Source organism: Amborella trichopoda, chromosome 7 (assembly GCF_054954075.1).
Source record: "Amborella trichopoda isolate Santa Cruz 75 chromosome 7, AtrichopodaSantaCruz75HAP2 v2.0, whole genome shotgun sequence".
Taxonomy (NCBI): Eukaryota; Viridiplantae; Streptophyta; class Magnoliopsida; order Amborellales; family Amborellaceae; genus Amborella; species Amborella trichopoda.
In genome coordinates, this window is record NC_142342.1 from 34,817,516 (window position 1) to 34,841,572 (window position 24,057).

The 24,057-nt window shown below is 34.5% G+C and overlaps 1 protein-coding gene across 1 annotated transcript; it reads left to right on the forward strand.

Annotated features, from left to right (window-relative positions):
* The first annotated feature begins 12,867 nt into the window (after positions 1-12,867).
* RPL9 (ribosomal protein L9) lies at positions 12,868-23,569 on the forward strand. The gene is made up of 7 exons (XM_088872533.1): positions 12,868-12,978; positions 13,144-13,215; positions 13,305-13,432; positions 17,225-17,270; positions 22,922-23,019; positions 23,163-23,210; positions 23,340-23,569. Exons 1-7 carry the CDS (start codon positions 12,931-12,933, stop codon positions 23,458-23,460), a joined length of 561 nt encoding a protein of 186 aa, XP_088728659.1. The 5' UTR covers positions 12,868-12,930; the 3' UTR covers positions 23,461-23,569.
* The last annotated feature ends 488 nt before the right edge of the window (positions 23,570-24,057 follow it).

Sequence of the window (24,057 nt, forward strand, 5' to 3'; positions counted from 1 at the left end):
CGTTCAAAAAAATGGATTGCCCGGCGCTTAGTCTCACGCATATGCGCTCAAGGGGCCTCAGGCCGTAAGCCTAGGCCTAGGCACCCCGTTTTGGGCAATTGAACCTGGGGGGTGCCTAGGGCCATCGCTCCTTTTTTTATTTTTTAAAAAGCCCAAAAGGGCGAAGGGCGTAACTTTGAACCCATAAAAGCTTAAATAGATTATGAGGGTTATTTTCAACTATACCTATTTCTGAGAATCGAAATTTTTAACTTTGAACTTTTTTAAAATTTACTAATAAATAGCCTATTAGACTATTACTAATATATATCCTATTAGACTTTTCAACTTCTTTAAAATTTAGTATGACTTGGATTTTAAAATTTTGAACAGGTTTATTCTTAACATGTGACATATCACAAATGTTTGTATATAAACAAAGCATGTTACAATACAAATGCAATAAATTATTAAATTGATACAGATATATGCATATATGTCTGTTTGGACAGCACATATATCTATATATCTGAAGAATTTGTACTCCAGGGTGTCTAAGGGTCTGGGCGGCCTCCTAAAACATCAAGGAATGGCTAAGATCTAAGATCGCAAATTCCCCATATTTTATCGAATTTTGTCAAGAGCTCAATACTTCGATTCGAGGATCAAGAAATATGTCAAAACGATCGCCTCGCCGAGACCATCACTTACGCGGTATTCTTTTCATTGGGAGGTCGTTGGAAGAGCCCGGAATGATCACCATAGCCCATGGGCCCTTTTTGGGGATCGTCATGCCATTTCCAATGTTGTAAGTAAGGGTAAAATGGTCATTTTGTCCCAAAAATGGGATTTAAATTTAAATCATAAACGTATATTTTTCAACAATATAGGTTAGTTTTGGGCATCGACACTTGTTTCAAGGGGGTTCTCTATAATCATTTGTTACCCTAAGTTCAAAAAGGCTAATGAGACTTTTCCCATAAGCTAAAAAATCATTGAAATTGGCTTGAGTTTCCCTTGGTTTGCAATATGTTTTTCTACCCCGTTAACCTAAAGAGAGGAGAGATAAAACTTTGCCCCATAAACCACCACCTTAGAACTTTTCACTTCCCACTTGGAATCCCTCACTCCCAACCTAGTCCCTCAGTCCGGTTCAAGGGCCACACTATGTAACCTCTCACTCTTTCTCTCTTCCCCTCTTCTCTTTCTCTCTCTTCCTCACCCTTTCTCTCTCTTCCCCTTTCTTTTTCCTTCTCTCTCATCTTTCTCTCTCTCCCTTCTCTCCTTTCTTCTCTCTCTTTCTCTTTCCTTCTCTCTCCTCCTTTCCTTCTCTCTCCCTCCCTCTCTCTTTCCCTCTCTCTCCTCCTTTCCTTCTCTCTCTCTCCTTTCTCCCTCTCTCCTTCTTTCTCTCTCACCCCTTTCCCTCTTCTCCCTCCTCTCTCTCCCCCCTCTCACTTTCCCTTTCTCTCTCCTCCCACCCAATCGGGCCGATGGCCACCTCTCTTCCTCTCTCTCTCTCTCTCTCTCCTTCTCTCGCCATTGGACCGGCTCGATGGTTAAGTTGTCGGCCCACCTCTTTCTCTCTTTCTCTCTCTCTCTCACCACTCGAACAAGCCAACGGCTAAGCCGCCAACCCACCTCTCTCCCTCCACTCGCTCAGGCGGGCGGCTAAGCCGCCGACCCCTCTCATCCTTCCCTCCTCGCTCTTTCTTTCCCTCTCTCTTCCTCTCTCCCTCCACCCGCTCGGGCTGGCAACTGAGTAGCCGGCCCACCTCTCTTTCTCTCACGCTCTCTCTCATTCTCTTGCTCTCTCCTTCTCTCACACATTCTCTCTCTTTCTCTCGCTCTCACTCTCTCTCAGTTTCTCTTTGCCCTTCTCTCTCTTTCTCTCTCATTCTCCCTCTTACTGTCTCTCACTATTTCTCCCCCCTTTCTTACTGTCTCTTCCTCCCGCTCTCTCTCTCTCTTTTACCTCTTCTCTTTCTCGATTTCTCATAATCTCTCTTTCTCTTTCCCCCTCTCTCTCTCTCTCTTTCTCTTGCTCTCTCTACCTATCTCATCCCCTCTCTCCTTTCTTTGTCTCGCTCTCAAAATTACATGTTATGATAAAATTTAGAGGTGTGCCTTAATTGGATTGTTTAAGGTTACAACTTTATAGAAACCACACCTTTTATGTTTTATACATGGAGGTCACAATCATTTTCACTCATCAGATGTCAAATTGGATGGCTGAAGTTGAGTCACGAAGTACGAGAATTTTTCTTTGAAACTTTATGTCTATTCAATGATACTCTTACAACCACCCATTTTGAAATTTAAAGGATAAGAATGATTGTAATCTCCATGTATAAAAGATAAAAGGCGCGGTTAGGCGGCCAACCTGCATATTGTAGAAATGTGGGCTTGGCAACAAATATATTTTTTAAATATAATTTGATCTTAATTTTTAGAGAATATATAATCTTTAACATGGAGATCATTAATATGATTATTTTTTTTGAAAACTAGAAATAATATTTATATTAAAAAAACATTTTGTCCGTTAGTTACAATTTTTTTAGATGGCCCCCTATTTGCTTCCATCTTTAAGATGGTTGCTTTATATCTTTGGACCACATAATGTAGAAATGCGGTCCAGCTCGCATGAAACAATTGTTTAAAGATAAATAGTCTACAAATATTATAAAAATAACATTGGAAAACATCATTTTGAAGAGTATAGTATTTTAGAAAATGCAAAAGATAGTATACTCTTATAGAAGTATACTATCCATTTACTCCCTCATGTAAAACCTCGTTTTTTCATTAATTTTAGGAATTAAATTTGGGGGATTAACCTCTTCAACTATTAGATTAACCTCAAGAAAAACAAAATCCTAATTGAACCCTTTATGCACTTGAAAACAAACAGTATCTCAAGATTAAAAAGTGGCAGTCCAGTTTCTAGAAGGTGAGATCTAAGTGTTAAGAAACTTAATCTTTTTTTTTTTTTTTTTTCAAAATATTAATCCATCAATTATTAGGGTTTTCCAAAATTTCACATTGAGAAGAAACCTCCCAAGGATATCTTTAGACCAAGGGAATAGATATACACTATGCTCCTATGGGAGCATAGTTTTTGCGCTCTTTAGAAAATTATTAAGGTGGCCATATCATCCTATAACAGGTGCATAGATTTTAACATTTCATATAAAAAACTTTTATACTCACGCGAGAGTGAGTATACGCCCTCAGGAAAAATTCGATATACAAGTTAGGAATCCAAATTTGGAACTCGACATAGAGTATTGCTCCCATGAGACTGTAGTATATGCTCTAATATTCTGTGTACCTCTTAAAAATACAATAAAAAATATCAAATTAGTCCCATTCGGGATTGAAACTCCAAACAAGCAAGGGGTATTTTGGTATTTAGTTTCACTTTTAAGTGGTTCGCTAGCAAAATAACAAAAAATAAGAAATTATAAAAAATATACCTTTATTTTCCCCAAATTAGAAAAGAGTGCAGTTTGTATAGAGCCTAGGCTCTAAATAATCAATTTAGAGCCTGCCTTCAAATAATATCGAGAAATGTGGTTTCAATATTGAAAATCTTTGTGACAGCCCTAAAATATATTTTTAAATTTATTTATAAAGTTTAAAGCTTCAAAATTAGTGTAGGTCGACTGATCTATGAAAACTTAAAAATCTTGAAAATTGACAGTTCAAAAATGAGTTACAAAATATACTATTATCAAAACTTGAAATCCATGTTTTTCTCATGTCCATACATCTTGATATCGAGATGATCAATTTAAACATATTTGGGCATCAAAACAACCTCTTCTAATGAAACTTTTGAGGTAGGCTCAAATTTGATTGTTTAGAGTCTCGACTCTACATAAACTTTTCCAATTAGAAAAAAACCTTCAATTTTCATAAACCTCATCCACGCCTTTTTTTTATTTTTTTTACCAAAATAGCCTTCATAGTAGTCGTATTATGGTGAAGTTCTAGTATTAAGTACCGTAATGACTCCCCATTTCATATGGCATTTTAAAATCCGTGATAACTCGAGGTATTTTAAATGCCAAAATTGAGGATAAAGGGTATGGATGAAGTTTACGAAAATTGAAAGTTTTTTCCTAATTTGACAAAAATTAAGGTATATTTATGATAATTTCCCAAAAATATTCTTTTCTATTCATGGTTAGCAATATGGAACAATCGTTCACAATGAAATAGATCAGGATTGTGTTGCTAGCTTTAAATAATTGGGGGTATTTTTGGTATCTTTTACGTTGCTAACTCTAAAAAATTAGGAGTATTTTCTGCCTGTCTGGATATGAGGAAATTAAAAATCTTAGATATTTGAAATCCATGGATTTTCATTATCAAGGATTCTTGTTCTGGATTCCTCAAATCTCTTGTTTGGATAAACTATACAAAATTCATGGATTCTTTACAGTCATTTCCATTTCCATTGTTTGGTAATCAAACATATTTTCATAGATTTTCAATTTGTTAAGAACAAACAAAATGGTAGTAATTTGATTAAACATGATTATTAGGTAAATAGTTATTATAAAATACTATTCAATTATTTAATAATACATGATATTTTTAGAAAACACTAATATTAATAAACCAAGACAATTATTAACAATGATTTAATAATGCATAATTACTCAACAAGACATAATTATTCTACAATATTCATGACCATCTCTTGCCCTACAAAGCCATCAAATCTTTCATAATATTGATGGCCATCACATTTACCATTCATAACATTCACGACCATCATACTCTCTACCATTCATTATTAACAACTCATGATTATCTAAAAAATATGATTTTTATTAAAAATGGATATTTCATAAAACACAATTATTTAATAATGCATAATTACTTAACAAGACATAGTTATTCTATAATATTCATGATGCCTTACATACCTATCAAATATTTCATAATAATGATGGTCATCACGTATCCTACCGTTTATAGCAGTCATGACCATCACATTCCCTACCATTCATAACATCCATGACCATTTTCAGTGCATAAACCTTATTCGTATTTGATAACTTTCATATGATCTATAACCATTATATTTGATAATATTCCATAACATTTACAAAATTCATGGCCTTAACAAGCCATAACAATCAAGCACGATCCAAAACAATAATGACCATCAAGGTGTGACTATCCATATCATATTACCAAAAATATAAAAGTATCAAGCACAATAATCAGTACAACTTTCATAAATCTATTTGACGCATCATTAAGTATTTTTAGTAGATTACAAATCAATCACTAGGATCAAGTAGAAAGAGCAACCAGTCCTTGCATAACTCTAACTCCATATTTATGAACATTGCTGCAATATTAGGATGTTCGACAAGATATTTAATTGCTCTAAATAATCATGGGATGTAAATCCCTCAACCCTCTTCAGTTCTGTCATCAACTCTTGATTATTTACAACTCTTTGCCTCTTCTTAGTCATCTGTTCCATTACATTACCAAAAGTAACCACAAAAATAGAAGCGGCAATTGCCTCACCCATATTTATTTCTCTTCGTTTTAGGTTGTTTTTCCTTTGAAGCTGATGAAGTAGTATCTTGCCGGGATATACCATCTCCATGCATGGAAGCTGTTGATTTACAAAAGTTATAGTCATCACACCCCTCACTGTCATATCCAATATCATTTATAGGGTTCTATTGCCTTCCCAACCACACCATATCTTCCATCGGCCTTATCATCCACAAGTACAATGGGCAAAGAACTAAAGAAGCGTATCATCTTGGTTCTATACATCTTAGATCTTGGATAATCCTGTCATTGGGTAATATATACATCTATAAGCAAATACTATTTATATTGATAAAATTAAAAATACATGAATAACAACTATTATACCTTAAGGTACTCACTCCATAGTTCCTTTGGAGCTGTGACCTTGTTTAATTTATCACCCCAACCAAGGCCACTTTTGATCATCATAATATTCACTTGATCCTATTGTCGCTTCTATGTCTTCATTCTATTTTTTATATTTTTTGAAGTCAATACCATCCTAGTTACTTTCTCAAACTCATTGTATATTTCAGTATACGCCTCACGCTAAAACCATTTTCAACTCTACGCCCCAAATGCACTTGTTTAAGTAGCTGATTCACAAGGCAATTGTCCATTTCATCTGTCGACATTAGATTTTTCCTATTATTATCCGTTTTCTCCTTCTCTTTGCCCTTTTTTTTCTTCTCCATTCCTGTTATCGAGTTAAAAAAAATCCATAAACACATCAATTCAAATGCGCTGCATACAGAATAAGACAAGTCCATATTGTTAAGTTTGATCATATATGTGCGCCTGCACTCTGCATGACAATTGCACACAGCACAGACCGTAGACCCCATGGTACATGATGATCACTAATTTATACCTTTTGAAGTATAAAAAATGTTCAACCATAATAGTGCATATATGTGATAGCAACATACATAAGTCATATCAAATGGCTAATGCTTTATGAAACACAATTGTCTATACAATACCAATACTAATAACTTGTAAATGATACAGTCACAATGAAAAGATAGAACATGCAGAAAATAATAAACATTTTTCATATCTCCAACAATGATAGCATAGCAAAATCGAGCAAATATTTATTGCAATCGGCAGGCAAAAGTTTCAATATGTATTCATAAAAGAAACACTTCATAGCTTTGCTATTCTTATATAACTCCCATTTAATCAAATGGAACTTTGACATATGGAGCTAATCTTCATGAACTTGAAGTAAATTGAACATAAACATTTCCACTTTTTAAGTCAAAAGCTTGAGATGAAATCCATTACTGCTATATTTCACATTCAACCATGAATAACCAAAAAAAAAAAAAAAAAAGGTCATTACCCACTATTATGAACCAAACATAAAATGTACATACATCAAACTATGAGCTAATCCAAAAGAACGAATAGCATCTCAACATTGTCATTTAACATTTGTGAGTCAATCTTTAAAAAGGAGGAATATTTAAGTTCAGGTTCATACAATTCTTCAAATTTACATGTGATAACAAAATAAATGACTATGCCCGATAGTCATTTCACATCAGCTCAGTTAGTTCATCCCTTTTCCTTCCCCGCTCATCCCGTACTCATTGTAACCTACCCAATACCATATCGAAATCTTCCTTGCTATCGTCCTCATCTTGCCCCCCACTTCCATGTCAAATTGATCACCCTCTACGTCCCTAATGAGGTTATGTAAAATACAACAAGCTATGACAATCTTAGCTTGTGTTTGAACATTGTACATTGGTGGTGTTTTGAGGATAGGAAAATGCCCATTTACCACTCCAAAAGCACGTTTTATAGTATTTCTCAACAATGAATGGCGTAGGTCAAATAATTCTCTAATAGATTGAGGGGCAGAACTAGTCTTAAAAGCATTCAAGTGGTACCGAGTACAACGGTATGGAGCAAGAAAACTAGTTGCATTAGTATATCCAGCATCCATGACATAATACTTCCCTACAGAGAAATAGACAACATGTTATTGATTTATATACGCTTATTTACAAACTTATAATCTCTAATTTCTAGTATTGTATCTTACCCTTGGGAACAACTAGCCTATTTTTTCTACTGAGTACAGAGGGCAATACTCGTGCATCAGATGCCGATCCTCCCCAGCCAACAAGTACGTATTAGAATTCCATGTCGAAAAAGACCGATGCCATGACCTTTTGTGATATAAATTGCTTTCTGTTACTAAATCTTGCATGCTCATGAGCAAGAATATGGACTGGGATGTATGTCCCATCGATTACACCAACGCAATCTTATTTAAATTCAACATAAAGAAGGTAGTAAGCATGATATTAGGAAGTTCTACAAATTTGAAAACAAAGTAAAATTGTAATAGATAATCCACTACAAATAATGTGATAGGTAATTACCTCGAAATATGGGGCCCAATGACTGTTGTTGTGTATCTCTGAAGAAGTTGTAGAGCTAGCCTATTTCACAAAGTATCAGTAGAGGCTCACTACTGCATTTAGTATAGTATTGAAATGTCGACTAACCGTTTCACCGGAGCAAGAAAATCTGTTGCCGATCACTCGATTCGTAACATTGTAGCTAAGTGTGTGTAGAAGTATTACTAATTGTTCTTCTATAGACACCCTTCTTATGAGACGCAGAATGCCTCTATCCCGTAAGATGTTACGAAGATAAATAAAGGCATGCTCACTCAATCTCAATTGGTTCCAACATTGTACATCTGATGCGTTAATGATTCCATTTATATATTTGTTTCTTTCTAGGTTCCTATCCACATTTGGTTCTGTATGTAACTTGTATGATACCAGGCCGCAGCTGCAATACATGTAGTTGTAGCTACCAACATAAGCATGGTTAATATATCAAGTTCATCTTCCTCTTTCGTTTCCATTTTATTAGTGCCAAAATTTTCCCAATAGTTGTTAGACGTCTATCATTCATAAAACCACATTATTAGACAATTCATTCTTAAAAGCTGCATAGAACTTAAATAACTCGCAAAAGATGAGAAACAAAGCTAAACATCAAATGGAAATCTAAACAGTAAAGTATGAATAAAGAAGACGCTATAATAAAATCCAAATGCATCCAAATTGGAATAGAGATGCACAATATTAGTTCCAATCACAAAAGCATAGTCTTCCAAACTGTAATGTTCACACTATGAAAATTAGATGAAAACAAGCAACATGGTTAAATCTAGGAAACTAAATTATCTTGTTTTGGTAGCGCAACTTTGCCCATATTGAATCAATAGTTCACTACATTAAGTTGGTAGACGATTTGCTAGTTCTAACTATAAATCATAGTAGATGCAATGACACACTTTGGAACCCCATGCCATTGTGATTTAATCCCTAAACCCTACCCTCCAAAGCAAAGGAGCCATAAGCTTATAAAGAAGTTTCAAGGCTAGATTAATGCTTTGTGAAGGAAGCATATGGTTTGGAAACAAATAACAAATAAACATTCCTGAAAAGAGGATGTTAATTTTGGATATGTGTGAATGAATTTGGTGGAAAAAAGAATTAGTATTTAGATTTAAGATGAAATCTAGTTCGATAAGATTTGTATTTAGAGGTGCTTATGCTATTCGAGGATCAACATGTGCTTCTACTCCTACAAAACCAAAAATTTGATATGCGTATGTTGGATATGTGAGATTCTTAAAATCAAAACAATGCATGAATTGATGAAAATAGATAAAATCAGTAACTCATTTAATAGATAGAGATTAGTACCTTACTCATAAATAGAGAAACAAAAATATTCATAATAAATCCACAACTAGATTTAGATTGTATCATCCAATCTTAAGAGTGATCTAAGAATTTAATATACAAAAAACTTGGATCTATGAGAATCCATATAGTAAAACAATGCATAGGCTAATGAAAATGAACAAATTCAATCAACCAAAATCAAATAGAAAGACTCACACAATATACTAAATAATCATAAATACTAAATAACTCATAAAAACACCCTAAATTACATGAATCAAACTCAATAAAAACAATTAAACACCCAACAGTCTTTGGCTTAGAATACAATGATCACCCATAAAACAAATCAACCGACAAGGCATAAAATCAATGCCCTACACCTCCAAAAACCAGATATCCCTCACTATGAAAAACTCAACCATTTAGGAATATAAAGATAAAAGCCCAAACCACCGAAAACCCAATTAATCAAAGTGTACCGTTTCTATAAGGTTGCTACATTAAACAATCCAATTAAGGCTCAAATTTTGTCATAACATATAATTTTGTTCTAAAAATTGTTAGGATTATCTTAAAATCTATTTTCATATCTAATTAAAAAAATTTAAATTTCAAAAATGGTTAAAATCAAGTAGATCTATAAATATATAAAAATCTTGAAAATGGACGGTCGAGATAATGTGATGCAAGATGCATTATTTCTAGGATTCAAAAACTCTTTTTCTCATTTTCATACATCTCGATGTCGAGATGATCAATTATAGGGTTTCTCAAAATTAAAACAACATTTTTCGATAGATTTTTGAGGTGCATCTCTACATTTTAAAGTTGCAACCTTATATAAACTTTTCCCTTAATCAAATACAAAATTTGTTCTATATTTCTACAATTCAAAGGGTAAGAAAAAAGCAATAAATCCCCAATTGCAAACTTACTTATGTGCTTGCAGATAGATTGAACAAGCCAACCTTGTGTGTATATTTCCAAAAAATATGCGAAGCCCTGTCAAAATTAAAAGAGAGATAATGGGGAATGCTGAGAGATAGTAAAGCAAAACCTTAAAGAATGAAAGAGACATGACATAGAGAGAGAGAGAGGCTGGCGTTGGTTAGAGAGAGAATGGAGAGAATGAATCTTGGTATTCATAGAGTGGGCTTAGAGAGAGAGTTTGTAGTATGAGAGAGAGAGGGCTTAGAGAGAGAGCAGGGCCATGGCCTGGTTAGAGAGAGTGAGAGGTATAGAGGATCACCTGGTTAGAGAGAGCAAGGGCATGGCCTGAAGGAGTGGGCTTTAGAGAGAGACTAAGGGCGTGGCCTGAAGGAGGGAGCTTTATAGAGAGAGAGAGAGAGAGAGAGAGAGAGAGAGATTGTGTTTAGGTTATAACCAATGAGAGCAACATAGTTTCTGTAGCATGGAAAGGATGTTGTGGAAATGCAAAAAATCAACTTTTTTTTTGGAGAAAATGATATCATAGAAATGTAGGTCTCATTTCCATGATTTGGATTTTCCTGATTTTAGGTATCCAATCAGGAAAGCAATTGAATTTTTGTTTTTGAAATATTAGATTTTATGTTTTGTTAAAAAAATTTATAAAAAAATACAAAACTATCATTCTCTTTTTTATTAAAATCTTCTCATTTTTAATAATTTTTGAACACTTCAAAATTTATATTTCTAATTTTTTCTTTTTCATGTCAAGTCTTTATACATTTAATTAGGTTGCCTCGGCCTAAAAAAGTAAACCAGCTTTATTTTTTTAAAATTTTGATAATTCATAATTTTAAGTATAATTGTTATGCTTCAAAAATAGTTTATTATTAGTTTTTATAGTTTTTAAATACAAATTTTCGCATGGTTTACCTCCATTCCTTTTCCAATATTCTTAAGCTTAAAGAAATAGGGAATCATATTTCTATTTGGGCATATTGAAAAGGAGGAGCCAAATTTGATCTTTTGTTGGGTAGATTTAGGGCATATTTGAATTCCCAGATTATGTTTTTTAATAAGATAGTTTTTATCGATGAATCATCTTTTGATATTGTTGAGGATGTTATATATAAATAGGAAAAATGTTATCTGCATAAGGGGAAGGATGTATTCCTACACTTGCATCTTTGTAGGCATAAGACATCCATTTTGAAGATGGACACATATGAGTGGTCCCTCTAAACAGAATTAAAATCAATGGTCCAAATATTTTTGTCTTTAAATTATAATTTTTAGTTTTTAAAATTTATTTATTATTAACATGATCATCGTATTATATAAGCAACATCGTCATAGCTTTTTTTCAACTAGTTAGGGTCGGCTACATGAATCTTGTTCTGTCATTCTACTCTATCAATGGGTCATTCCCTTACTATTATGGAAACATCCTAGCATAAGCAAATAACATAGATTCATTATTCATGGTAAGTTTTGGCATAAACTATAATAATTTTCGTGCTGGAGATTATAAATTCCTAAAACAATTGGGTTCAAAATCGATTTTAGAAAAAGAACTTTTAAGAGGGGACTCACTTCTACATATGAGTCCTAGGACTCTAAGAAACGATGTCCTAACTTTTTGGAGAGGCATGAAGTTTTTCTCCTAATTACTCCCTATTTTAACTATTTTTATGAAGATTTTTCTTGTTATTGCTCCTAATTGGTCCATTATTACACAATTTTTCCTTTCATTATTCCCTGATTTCTCTATTTTTATGAAAAAAATTCCCCCCTCAACATGCTCTAATTTCTTGATCGTGTAGATCTCAAGTGTGTATGTGAAAGAAAGAGAGGCCGCGTACACCCTAATTACCAATAATGGAGGATAATTGAGTGGAAAATTGATTCATGCAGCCGAGACCGCATTTCTACATTTGCAGTCCTCTACGTATAAAGCATCCATCTTAAAGCTGACTGCAATTAGGTGGTCTATCTAAAAATAATTGAAACTATAAATATTTTTTAATAAAATTATTATTTTTAATTTTTAAAATTTCTTTATTTATTCATAGACTTCCATGTTAGATTACATTTCCTTAAAAATTAGGGTGTGGTTTGCATAGAGCTAAGGCTCTAAACAATCAAAGTAAAACTCACCTTCAAATAGTGTCGAGAAATGTGATTTTAGTACTGAAAACCTTTAGCTTCAAATACATTTTCTTTTTTAATTATAAAATTTATAGCTTAAAAAATGGTATAGATTGAACAGATCTATGAAGATTTGGAAATTTTGAAAATTGATGAGCCAAAAATGTGTTACAATATGCACTATTTTCAAAACTTGAAATCAATTTTTTTCATGTCCATGGATCTTAATGTCGAGATGATCAATTTGAAGACTGTCAAAACAACTTCTTTCAATGAAATTTTTTAGGCGGGCTCTAATTTGATTTGATTGTTTAGAGCCTCCACTCTATATAAACGTTTTTTTTAAAATTAAGTCAAAAAATCCATCTCCAAACTAAAATTTATGGGGTGACTCATTTCTACATGGACTCATATAAACCGTGTGCAAGAGAGTTCATAGATTATACAACGCAACGTCACGAGAGAGAGAGAGAGAGAGAGAGAGATAGATAAGGGAGGGGGAGGTAAATTGCATGAAAGAGCTCGCTAAATTGGATAAGAGAGTTGAGATTCGAAACTTTCTTCTTTGGGAAGATAGAGAATGGGGATGATCTCTGCTTCTTGTTTTATGCAAGCTCTTGCACCTTCTGTAATTCCTCTGATCCCTCTTTCCTCATTCACCCTTCTTATCTTGCAAAGCCCTCCCTCTTTGCAAAGCCCTCCCTCTCTCTCTCTCCTCCTTTCTTTTTGTTAGATTGTAGGACATTACAAATGGGTTTTCTTCGTTGCATTTATTTGTCCTTTGTATGTACAGTATGGAGTGCAGAAGTTAGGGAGAGAGATGGTAATGGTGGTCGCCCAGAAAAAGGCTAAGAAGTTGAGAAAGGTGACTGTGGGTTTTGAAATAATATTGTTTTCGTTACTGTATTTCATTTTGTTGGGTGAATTTTTAATGTGTGGTATTTTGGGTGGCAGATTATCTTGAAGGAGGATGTTTCAGAACTTGGAAAGAAGGGGCAATTGCTTGATGTTAAAGCTGGTTATTACAGGAATTATCTTCATCCTCTTGGCATGGCACAAATTGCCACTCCCCAATTCCTCAAGTTAGCCTTCTCACTGGTTACTCTTTTAACTTTCGCGCAAATATATTTTGGATATGCTTGGGCTAACTATGATGTATATGATGGTAATTCTATCAACTTGACAGTAAAAGTGATAATAGTTCATTTTTTACTATTTATTTTACTTATATTTACTATTTAGTTTCTATTCTATTTCTTTAGATTATAGATTAATTGTTGAATTATAATAAGCGTGTGGGATGCATAAGGTTGCTACCTTGAACAATTGAAGTTGGGCGCACCTCCAAACTTTGTCATAGGATGTAATTTTGGTTTCGAAAGTTCTAGGATGGCCTAAGAATCTATTTTTATCTCTAATTATAAGATTTTGACACTCAAAATTTTTTCAAATCAAGTCGATATAAACACATGCAAATCTTGAAAATGGACAGTCCAGATAATGTGTTGCAAGATGTACTCTTTTTGAGACTTCAAAGTCTTTTATTTTTTTTTCATATCCATATATCTAGATGTCGGAATGATCAAGTAGATGGCTTTCCAGCGATAAAATAACCTTTTTTGATGGACTTTTGAGGTGCACCTTAATTCTACAATATAAGGTCTCAACCTTATGTAAACTTTTTCGTTGTAAAAAATATATTCACAATCATATAAAGTTTTTCTTTTTGAATCCCCGCATTCATAGCTTAACCTGATTTGGAGTTCTCATTGAACTAATTAGGAGTCATTTAGACTTCTTTGAAAGCTATTTATTCATAGAAATACTCCAAAACTCCATAAGGAATTGGATATTTAGATCTTGCAATTGTCTTTGGTCTTTCTTTTTTATGTCTTCCTTTCATATGTTTGGAAGTTGGGTCAGAAGACTGCATCAAATTTGTGACATGCAGCACTTTCTGTTGATGTTACTGTAGTTCATCATTTGTGTCGAAAAGTGCTTTAGCATGCAACTATAAGTCATGAGACTTTGCAGCTTTTAGGCTTTTTGTAATCTATGAAGTTATCTATGGAATAATATAAATCCATTCTTATATAACCAATGTTACTTGAATATCGATATACACTTGATTTTGCACGCGTCTTGGGATTCTTTTAGATCTACTTCAACTATAATCTGAATCTCTTCCCAGTTGTTTGACTAGTCCACAGGGACATTCTTATTGGATAGTTTTCTTATATTGAGGATTACTAAAGAGTATATGAACTAAGGATGTGATTCCTGTTGCTTGAGAAGTCCTTTATGTCAAAGGTATAATTGCCACTTATTGGCTTTGGGATTGTGCTTGGTAATATTGAAGGAGATTGGGTTTCTTTTCACTTGTGCAGAAACATCTGTTGGATTAAGTTACCAATCAAATACTTGAACTGTGTGATCCCATATTTTACACTTTGTTCAGTTGATTACCAATCAAATACTTGAACTGTGTGATCACTATTCAGTCATTGATTACATTCAGTTTTGGTCCGAGTTTAGGTGACCCTAGCTTATGCTCTCTAATGGTTTTTTTATTATGATATTGTCCTCCTTGGACTGTTCTAGATGTCATAATTACTTTGAATTCAAGAATAAACAACCAAGGGTGTTTCAGGTTTGATTTAACAGGGGTGAAAATTGCCAAAAATGAAGATACAATTACCCTAATAAGTTGGAAAACCCTTCATTTTACTCTTCATATTATTTAAGAATATTTAATGGGAACAATGTCTTGTCGGACCAAGATTTGCAATGATATTTATTGGTGAAAGCCTGAAGCTAATATATCAATGAAAAATACTTTTGATTTATTTCATATATTTGAAGAAAAGCTTTTGATTTTGATTTTCGATCAAGAAACCTCATTCGGCAGATGTTATGCCCTTGAAGAAACTGCAGAGTCGGTTGCAAGTGGATGACCAGATGAAGTTTGGACATAATTGGACCATTCAGATCCATAATGCGAGTCTTGTTTCAAAACACTTTACCTGAATAGTGAAATTAACTCAAGAAAGACTTTTCCCTTAGTTCTCTTGAGAAACAAGATAATTCTCTCCATGGCAAAGAAGCATGGGCCACTGCACCAGCTAGCTTTGAAGAAGTTTTATGGTGATTTAAAAGAGGAAATATTTTCACGTCCTTTTCCTGATCTCTTGAGACAAGGTTAATTAAGAAACATTTTCAAGTCAAAGATGGAAAATGATGGGCTTAAACAAGATTCAACATTAGATATTTGGCTGTCATAACTAAGGTTTTCTCTGTGAAGCGGAGGGACTATTTCTTTAAAGAATTTGTCATGGGATCTTGTTACACTACCTTAGTGCATGCAAATTAGTGGTTGCATGAAGATTTTGTAAATGTGACATATTTAATTGATGGATGAGGATATAGACTAACGACACATCTTTCTGCAAAATTTTGCAAAGAGTAAATGATTAATTCCAAAGAGACCTTGTTTAAGATGACCTCCCTGTTGTATCTTGATGTATATTCTGGCATGATCTGCAGGAAGCAGTTTACATGGATTCCTTAAGCTGGCACTATTCCGTTTGTCTGGAGAAATATGTTTCACCGTGTGACAAAAGCCATTTTTGGGCGTAAACAAAGAAAACTGTAGAAAAGCAGTAAAATGGGCTTGATTTATGCAAAAAAATTTCTCGTATCAAGAAAATGTTTTCAATCACTTGTATCACTTGGCAATGATAGGGAAACAAGGTGACCACTTGTTATTTTTTGAATTGGAGAGAATGAGGTGTTTCAAACAAGTAAGGAACTAGTGGTTCTAAGATCTACAGCCAATGCAGTATAGATCCTCGTGTGTTCATTGTATGGTCGTTTTAACGTCTACAGCAAAAGCAGTAAGGAATAAGGATCCACATCTGTAACTTGTAAGGATTACGAGTATAGTCTGTTTACTCATACTAATACTTTTATAATGAAAGAAAACGAAAACACTGGCTCATGCCGTGCCGTAATAATTTTTGGTGATGGGCCTGGTCCAGGCTTGGTAAGAGTGCTTCAGGCCCGATTAGCGAAGTCAGATTAGGAATCAGGCCGGTCTTGGCTGGGCCCAATAGTTAATATGGCAGGGCCCAGGTAGTGGGACAACCCAGCTGGACCCAACCTTAGGACTCTTTGTTTCAACACCTAGATATTTTCCTGTGAATGATAAAAATTTTTATGTATTTTCCTATCAATTTTGTGTTTCATGATAGAATTTAGAACATGTTTAGAAGTTGCCTCGCATTATTAGGGACCTGATTTACTGAAGAACTTGTATATATGCTCATCATGAACAGTTGGCAGTATGTTATAATGGGGTATATAAGGCTATTTAAGCAACAGGAATAGCATGATGGGGACTGTTGATACATCCTTATTCTAGTATAAACTGTAAAAATATTACTTCAATGATCTATAGTCTGTTTCTCTTAGTTGGTATTTGAAGTGCAATTTGATATTTTACCTTGCCTAAAATAAGCCTTGTGGTGAAAATGATGAAAATTGAGAACATTCTGCTGGGAGCCACAATTTCACAAAGGGTATATGCAATTCCCTTGCCCTGGAAACTATATGTATTTCGAATATTTTACTATTTTGTTTTCATATTCATTTGTGATGCTCATTCAAGGTAATGTTACTTTCCTTCGTATATCATACAAGTATTTCTTAAGGAATTTTCCATAAAAGTACTTTTCTATAATTGGTTTTTAATGCTTCATTACCCTTTGTGACACTAGAAGAGATTACATGGATCAGGATATTTGTTACCTTTTTCTATCTTCATTGATTGTTTAGTCCATTTGGAAATGAAAAATGTATCTTGCTTTCTTTTATAGGGAAATGAGGTTGGAAGAGGAGAGAATTGAAGCTGAGAAGAAGCGGGTAAGAATGCTTTCTCCATTTCTATGGTCAACAATTGTTGCTAGGTGTCAACAACTTGGTTATTGGTTTTGAATTTTCAAATCACTTCATTAGAACTTGCAAATTGAACTCATATTCTGTTTGCTTAGATGTATGATTGGGTGGCCTGAGAGAATCATTCTTGTGAGCTTCATCAAAAGGAATCAAAATTAAAGCAATTGAGAATTAGCACTGTTGAGCCTTAGTGAGGAGGAAATATTAATCTTTCCATGGGGGTGGTTGCATAAGAGTCTTTTGACAATTACTTCTTCCAAAATAGGTGCTTTTTACTCCCTTTGTATACCATAATCCGTCTTTGTCACAAATAATTGTTAGTTGGATTTGGACTATAATTGGCTAACCTAGGGGAGCAAATGTCTCATTAAATCTACTCCATTCTCCTCTATCTAGCTTGTAGAATACAGGTACCTACTTTGTTGAGGATAAAAGAGAATAGAATCAAGCAGGTGCATTCCCCTTAAGGGCCTGAATGGTCACTTTCTTAATTCTTGACCACCCCCCTTCCTTTTTTTTCTTTCTTTTTCGTAATCTCATTGGTAAACTAGAAGGGTACATTGGCCTTTCATCTATGTCCATATCTGTGTAAGATTAATTAAGATATTTCAAACTGATAATTTTACTATTTAAAACAACACCAAATTCTTTTGTTGGTGTGACTCCATGATAGATCCAACACAATGCCCAATTTATAAGAACTTCCATCAGGACTAACTATGTCTGTCAAGAAACTAATTTGATTGGAAGTCAAATACCTTAAAAAGTATTGTCATACACATGCTCTGTATAGTTTTATGTGCTTAAAATTTGATTCTTTTTATCTTAAAATGACAATTTTAATATGCCGTTTATAGTTGTTGGAAACGTCTGTCATTCCAAATCGTTTATGGAATCGGAATCGTGTGTATTAGAAGTTTCGAAATCTAGGAATCGTTGTCCGTACGATTTGGATTTGAGAAAAATGATTCTCACTATTTCGGAATCGCATACATGTCGTGCTCACTCATGATTGAGCACACATCGGAGGGTTTCTGCTCTCCTTATGCTGACATTACTTTCATGTTATATATTATTTAGTTGAACACTTGAAGTTCCTATTCTCACATTACTTTCATGTTATATTATTTAGTTGAAGACTTGAAATTCCTAGTCTCGCATTATTTTCATGTTATATTATTTAGTTCAAAATTGAAGTTCCTATTCTTTGAATCAACGTTTATTATAAGTTGAATCGCATTGTTCTGTAGCAAGGAATCACGATGTCTACGATATAGAAACTTGATTCCAAACAACATGGATTCACAATTCCAAAAAATTTGGAATCAACGTTTCTCACAAGCAGAATCACATTCTTGTGTAGCTAAGAATCATAAAGTCCTCGATATGGAATCTTGATTCCGACAATGCCGGAATCGAGATTCCTAAACTAGGTGGAATCGTGTTCCGCAAAAAATGGAAACGTGATTCCTTTTTTTTAGAATCGACTTCCGCCCGAGGAAACGCCGAATTAAGATTCCGAAACGGAATCGCTACCCTCATAGGCGATCCGGGTAACTATAATGCCGTTAATAAAATTGAAGCTCTAGGATATAATATAGGTCTTATATTTGAGTTGTTCATAGTCAAAATGGTTCAATTTATGTTCTGTCGTTAGTGATTTCCTTCCCTGCAGCTCTAGTTGGTATGTTGCTTTTTGCGTTTCACAAGTGAATTATATTGATATCTCTTCTGGCAATATTCATCACATGGGCTACCAAATGCATTATCCATACTTTTTCACTAAGAGTGAAAACAAACATGTCAACTTCTTATGAAATCCTAGAGAAGAATGTGTTTTTAACTATTCATAAGCAAGTTGGGAACATGTCCAACATGTGAGAGTGTACGGAAAAGGCTGTCTTCCCAATTTTCGATTGTCTTTGTTAATGACTATTGTTACTTTGTTCATTGTTTGTTACATTATCATCATTGTCATCCCCTTATATTGATGCTTATCGTCTTTGTCCCAAATACTTGAGATAAGTGGCTCGGTTGATGATAATGATGATGTCTTTGTCCAAAATGGCCATTGGCAAGCCTCTTTTTCTCTCTATAAGGTACTTATTGGTTGACTAGGCTTTAACAGATCAGTCTTCTATAAAAAAATAAGAAAGCCAAAGCCCATCAAAAAAACAAAACCAGAAAGCACAATATGCTGTGAGTTAAGATATTAAATCATGAAGACACTTTGGTATTGTGGCACAGAACTAGTAGCTTGGGCCAGGGATTTAGCAAAGAAGAAGATACGGAAGATCCAAAACTAGAGAATGATGCGAAAAACAGGGATAAAAGAAGGAGCACTTGTTGCTCTAAGGTTTTGCATAAAAGTCCATAACATGATCATCCATTATGCTTGAGTACATCCCTTGTACAAGAAAACCCTAAAAAGGGCTTAATCATGGCCATCCATCAATTCTAATCATGGTCACTTATTATAGAAGACTTTAAGTGAATAAAACGGCATAAAAGACTCTAGAAATTACTACTTATTCCCAAAGTGAATAAAATGACTCAAGAAATAAATAAAAGACATAAAAGGCCAGATTCAATGACTAATTTGTCATTTTGCATTTCTTTTAAACTTTCAACTTCTCCCTCTTAACTAAATACTCAAGAGCAGTATTCTGGGCTGCATCAGTCCCCCCTTAATTCACCCTTGATTTCGGTTGTTCGTCGTTGGAGGTATCACCGTGATGTGGAATGCGATGCTTGACATAAAAACATCAAAAGTGCAAATATATTTGGAAAGCTTCAATTTGTAGACATTGTCATTAATCTTTTGCACCACTTTACACGATCCAATCTTGTGCTGGCCCAACTTATGATACTCCCTTGTTGGGAATCTATCGTTAGTCATGACTGACCACACAAAATCTCCAATATCAAAAATCTTATGCTGCCGATGCTTGTCAGCGGCTACCTTATATTTGGCATCATACTCCATGAGTTTGTTAATGCACAATTCTAATTAACTGTCTTCAACAGAGAACACAGTCACCTGCTTTGGACCAAATAAAACATCCAACACATTGCAACCTCTCAATAAAACATTCGGCACTGCATGATCATGAAACCCTTTCATGGCAATCTTGGCAAATAGAACATGAGAAATTAGTAAGGGAAAGTAAATGTCCTAATAAGAAGCTTCATTCTGCCATGGTACAAAATTTACTTCTTCGCCTCTATCAAGAGCCTGCTTCTCTGTCCAAAGAAGAAAAGCCCATGCAAGAGATAACCCATCTTGTCCATAGATTTGCACTGGTTCTAATCCCTGATGTACAAGGCCATGTATGGCAGGAATGATATAAGCATACTGATTTGCGTGGCAACAAAATGGAATATGCACTTTACCAAAACTGCCATCAACAATAGTGCTATATTCGCATGTCTATCATCAACAAGGAATATCCACTTTACCCCATTTTTGACGAGACCCAATTCAAGAAAACAAGAGAGAATATGCACTTTGTCCATCGTGTTCATGTTTTGTCCACATGGAAAATTGAAACACGTGGCACATATGCATAGTATTATTGTCTTGAGATAACTTGCTTACAAACTTTAAAATGAGTTAAGATGAATGCATTGCAGCCAGTGCCTCTTTCCATTAGAACTTGGTGTGTTGTTGTTGGGGCTCTCATCCCAAAACAAAGCACTAGCCCATCGTAATCACCCCCATCTTCACCATCGTAAATTCCGTCACCATCATTATCTTCCTGGCCAATAGCATTTTCTTCATTCAAAATAGGGCCTTCCTCTTTCATTTCATCAAAGTTAGGTTCACCAACTTCATCATACATTGTTCTTCCACCAAACTCGAAATCCTCATTAGGGTACACACATCAAAGATTGGTGGTAAGTCCCCATGATGACTGTTGATCACTTCCAAGTCCTCTTCATCAACCCAGCGCATTGTAGATGGGATCACCTTCGAAAGAATGCTTGTTGTCCTCATCATAAAACTCTGGGATCTAGACCTTGAGGCCGGTTTCGCACCTCCTACTATCCCTATCCGCATAATCAGCTACCTCTCCCCTTGGAGCTTGATCATGGAAAGGATTTATGGATTCCTCATCTGCCTCGATCTCATACTCGTGAGATGGGGCTTCCATTTGCATCACATGCAGAGCTAGGTTTCAACCAATCTCCTTAGATTTGCAATCCATTATCTCAAATTAGCATCAAATGCTTCTAAGGTTGCCGCTTTTCCTCTTTTTCCTCTATGTGGAGGCATGATTGTTGATCTAGGGCACAAAAATTGATGCTACAGTAATGTGCTATAGTACCATCCTTAATGCTTGTTGGGCTCTGATACGAACCTGCCACATACCTAGTAGCTTGGATTAGGGTTTAGCAAAGAAAAAGATAGGGAATATCCAAAACTAGATGAAATGCAAAAGCCAGGGACGAAAGAGAGCACTTGTTGCTTTTGGATTTTGAATAATTGTCCATAACATGATCATTCATTATGCTTGAGTACATCCCTCATATGAGCAACACTAAACAAGATTTAATCCTGTCGATCCATCAAATCTACTCATAGCCCTTTATTATAACTTTATAACGACAAAGTTTATATAAGGGCGGGACCCTAAACAATCAAATTAAGGGGCTCCTTAAAAATTCACAAGAAGAGGTTGTTTCGATGTTGAAAAACCCTCAATTCGATAATCTCAACCTCAAGATTTATGAAATCAACATTATAAAAAAAAAAAAGAAAAGAAAACCTCAATATGTAATATGTATGGACAAGAGAAAAAGTAGATTTCAATTATTGAAAATATTGCATTCTGTAATGTATTATCTAGACCGTGAATTTTCAAGTATTTATAGATCTGCTCAATCTACGCTATTTTTTAATATTTAAATTTTATAATTAGAGATGAAAATAAATATTCAAGTCATCATAAAGATTTCTGATACTAAAACAACATATTTCGGCACTATTTGAAGGTGCCCCTTACTTTGATTGTTTGGGGCCTCAGCCTTATACAAACCACACCCTTATTATAAAAGACTTTAAGTGAATAAAAATATATAAAAAACTCTAGAAATTACTACTTATACCCCTAATTGAATGAAATGACTCAAGAAATAAATAAAAGACATAAAGTGACAGATTCAATGACTAATTTGCTCTTCTGCAGTTTTTCTTGCAAACAAAGCTTCTCTCTCTTATCTAGATACTTGAGAGCAGTATTCTAGGCTGCATTATATTTTCACTTCTCATGGCTTCAATCATCATCATCAGAGCTTTTTCTCAACTATTTGAGGTCGGGTACACGAATATTGCTTTGCCATTCTGTTCTTTCAAGTGCCATTCTCATTGCTTTAATAATAGTTGGAAATATAATAAATAGGAATATGGGGGTTATTTCAAAATAGTCTTACCTTTTCCTGTAACACCATGAAATAGGCCATATAAATAAACTTAGTTCCCCAGAAATTCCACATGTTCTCTTCAACAATATGATGTTGACCACTCGACCGGAACTAACCTGGGGGGGACTATTTTTGGAAAACTGATAAGAATATGCAGCACGCAACATTTAAGTTCTCTATTGTTCTGGATTCAGGTAAAAGAGGAGGCACAACAACTTGCTTTGATCTTTGAAACAGTGGGAGCTTTCAAGGTGAAGCGCAAGGGTGGAAAAGGAAAGCAGATTTTTGGAACGTAAGTGGTCAAAGGCATCACCCGTTTCTATTAATTTCATGAAATTGTTAATTATTTGGTGCTCTTAAATTTACAAAACTTCAATGGGTTCATCTGATACAATTAACATGTCTCATCTAAAAATTGACTCATTCTCTTTCTAGTGTCACTGCTCAAGATCTTGTAGACATAATCAAGGCGCAATTGGCGAGGTACATTTCCATTCTAATAGCAAGTTTTCATTGAATTTTCTTCACAATCTGCATGCATTGAATTTGTCCCAAAAATAAGAAAAACATTTCAATGTCTTTCGAGTATATGTTTGTTATCCTAATTTTCAGGGATGTGGACAAGCGGATTGTCACTTTGCCAGAGATCCGAGAAACTGGAGAATATATTGCTGAGCTCAAGCTACACCCTGAAGTTACTGCTAGAGTGAGGTTTAATGTGTTTGCCAACTGATTCATTCTTGATGATCTTTTGGTCTTCAAATATTAAGATGGGGTAAGCTTCCCCAATTTCCTTAAGACTTTTCAAATCTCTTTAATTCAGATCTTTGGGCTTTCTGAGATGATAGGGACTAAAATCTTTTGGTTGATTGCCATCAAGGTTTAGAAACTTGGCTCGGCCCGGGGCTCGGGACACAGCTCCCACCCAAACTAAGTAACTTGAGCAAGTGCTAGAGTACTCTCCCAGGTAGTGTATGAGCCCAAAAAAAGACCCAGAATTGCCAAAAAGGAAAGAATTAAATTTTGCTAAAAATAAATAAGAGGGTAAAAACCCAAAGAAGTTATAGACGTAGTTAAAAATCTATAAAAGATGAGAAAGTTCACATAGAAGGAGGAATATGGAAGAATTTGATTTATAGCTTGAACAATTCAGAAAAATTCAAAAAAGGGGAAAATAGAAAAATAGATCTTATAATAAGAAAAATTCAAAAATCATGACAAAAACATACAATTATATATAGAAAAACATTTATACAACTTTGATTAGTTATTTAGTAATAGTAATTTTATAGAAATAACAGAATTTCTATAACCTTGACTTTGTACAAGC

Excerpts from the sequence above, each read along its gene's own strand:
- RPL9 (XM_088872533.1), top strand. The coding sequence starts at position 12,931 with ATGGGGATGATCTCTGCTTCTTGTTTTATGCAAGCTCTTGCACCTTCT. Across the intron at positions 13,216-13,304 it reads AGGCTAAGAAGTTGAGAAAG|ATTATCTTGAAGGAGGATGT; the intron begins GTGACTGTGGGT and ends TTTGGGTGGCAG. Across the intron at positions 23,211-23,339 it reads ATCAAGGCGCAATTGGCGAG|GGATGTGGACAAGCGGATTG; the intron begins GTACATTTCCAT and ends CCTAATTTTCAG.